This window comes from Mauremys reevesii, linkage group 1, assembly GCF_016161935.1.
Source record: "Mauremys reevesii isolate NIE-2019 linkage group 1, ASM1616193v1, whole genome shotgun sequence".
Taxonomy (NCBI): Eukaryota; Metazoa; Chordata; order Testudines; family Geoemydidae; genus Mauremys; species Mauremys reevesii.
In genome coordinates, this window is record NC_052623.1 from 10,619,092 (window position 1) to 10,620,998 (window position 1,907).

General features: G+C 47.8%; 1 protein-coding gene across 1 annotated transcript; it reads left to right on the top strand.

Moving 5' to 3' along the window:
• The first annotated feature begins 384 nt into the window (after positions 1 to 384).
• Positions 385 to 1,320, top strand: LOC120395369 (olfactory receptor 51G2-like). Its single transcript, XM_039519717.1, has one exon. The coding sequence runs from the start codon at positions 385 to 387 to the stop codon at positions 1,318 to 1,320; it is 936 nt and encodes a 311-aa protein (XP_039375651.1).
• The last annotated feature ends 587 nt before the right edge of the window (positions 1,321 to 1,907 follow it).

Consider the following 1,907-nt stretch of genomic DNA (forward strand, 5'->3'; position numbering starts at 1 on the left):
GTGAGGATTTGTTTTAAAAAGTCTTGGAAGAGATCTAAACCTTCCAGATTTACATCACAAAATATGTCTAACTAGTTGGTGTCAGGGGGAAACTTTCCCTAGGAGGAGGTTATCTCATAGCTGCCTGTTGCAAGGCTTCTTCCACCTTCCTCTGTATCATCTTGAACTGACCACTGGATACTCAGTGAGATGGACTGCAGGTCTGATCCAGTCTTCCTATTGGTGCGGCAAATCCAAGACTATGTATTTGCTGATCTTATTTAAGCTCCTGGGAGTCTCTCAAGTTGCACTAAGAATAATGTCTTGTTAAATATCATCTAGTCTCCTGTTCTTTTTTCTTTTAGGAAGGAAATCTCCAAACTCTTTGGAACACCCCAGTACATTATGTCAGCTGTCAATGACACCAACTTCAACTCGGCAGTGTTCCTTCTCACTGGGATACCTGGGAAGGAAGACATCTATCTATGGATCTCTATCCCCTTCTGCTTAATATATGTTATTTCGATAGTAGGAAATTCAGTCATTCTGTTTATTATAAGAACAGATCCAAGCCTTCATGAGCCCATGTACATTTTCCTTTCCATGTTGGCCATCACAGACCTTGGCTTATCAATAGCCACCATGCCGACAATCTTGGGCATATACTTGTTTAACTCTCAGGAGATCAGCCTTAATGCCTGTTTTGCCCAGCTGTTCTTCATCCATTTTGTTGCAAAAACTGAATCCTCTGTGCTCGTTTTGATGGCCTTTGACCGCTTTGTTGCGATCTGTAACCCACTGAGATATACTTCCATCTTAACCCTGCCGAGAATAGCCAAGATGGGGTTGGTGTTTGTGCTAAGAGGAGTGGCCATAGCATTACCATTCCCCTTTCTCCTGAAACGGTTCCGATACTGTCAAGCCAACGTCCTCTCCCACTCCTACTGCCTGCACCAGGATGTCATGAAGTTGGCTTGTTCGGACATCACAGTCAACACCATCTATGGCTTGTCTATGGCAATCTTAACAGTGGGGTTAGACTCGGTGCTCATCTTCCTCTCTTATGTGATGATCCTCAAAACAGTGCTGAGCATCACATCCCACATGGAGTGCCTCAGGGCCCTGAATACCTGCGTCGCTCACCTCTGCGCTGTCCTGCTCTTCTTCATACCAGACATTGGCCTGGCTGTGATACACAGATTCAGGAATAACTCTTCTCACTTACTTAAGATTCCCCTGGGATACGTCTACCTGCTGGTTCCCCCCCTGATCAATCCAATCGTGTACAGTGTGAAAAGCAAAAATCTTCGTGCGAGGATAATGAGGGCATTCGTCAAGTGAAGGGTCAGTTCATCACCCAGCTCCAGCGCCTGTGACACAGGAGACAAAAAACATGAGTGATGGCCATGGCCAGCTATTCCATCCTGGTTCCTTTTCCCCTGAAGCTCTTCCCTTTGCCTCATCTCTTCCCCCAAGGTCCCACCCCTACTACTCCCCTTTAACCAAGACTCTGATCCCTCTTTCTGGCTGGAAGTCAGAGTTGGGCCAGGGTAAGAACTGCCCAGAGATTCACAGCGTCTGTGAGGTGCCCCAGACCCTCCACATTTTACCCCCCAGGATGTACAAGCCAGGGAAAGTGGAGAGTCCTCCTCACATGAAGCTGTGCTCCCGGAGCAGCTCTTACCATGGCCTGACTTGGGCCTGGCTGGGAGGTAGACCATCGGGGACAGTGGAGAAGCAGGGGGCAGAGCTTAGTGGGAAGAGATGGGGTACAGGGTGGGGCTTCATGGGAGAAAGGGGAATAGGGGATGTGGCAAGTCTGAAACAAATCTCATCCCAGCAATCAAGATGGTGGGGATGTTCCTGAGTAAAGGGGGAAGATGGAGCTGGAGGGTCAGAGAATCTGTGTTTTGGAGAAGACACAGTTA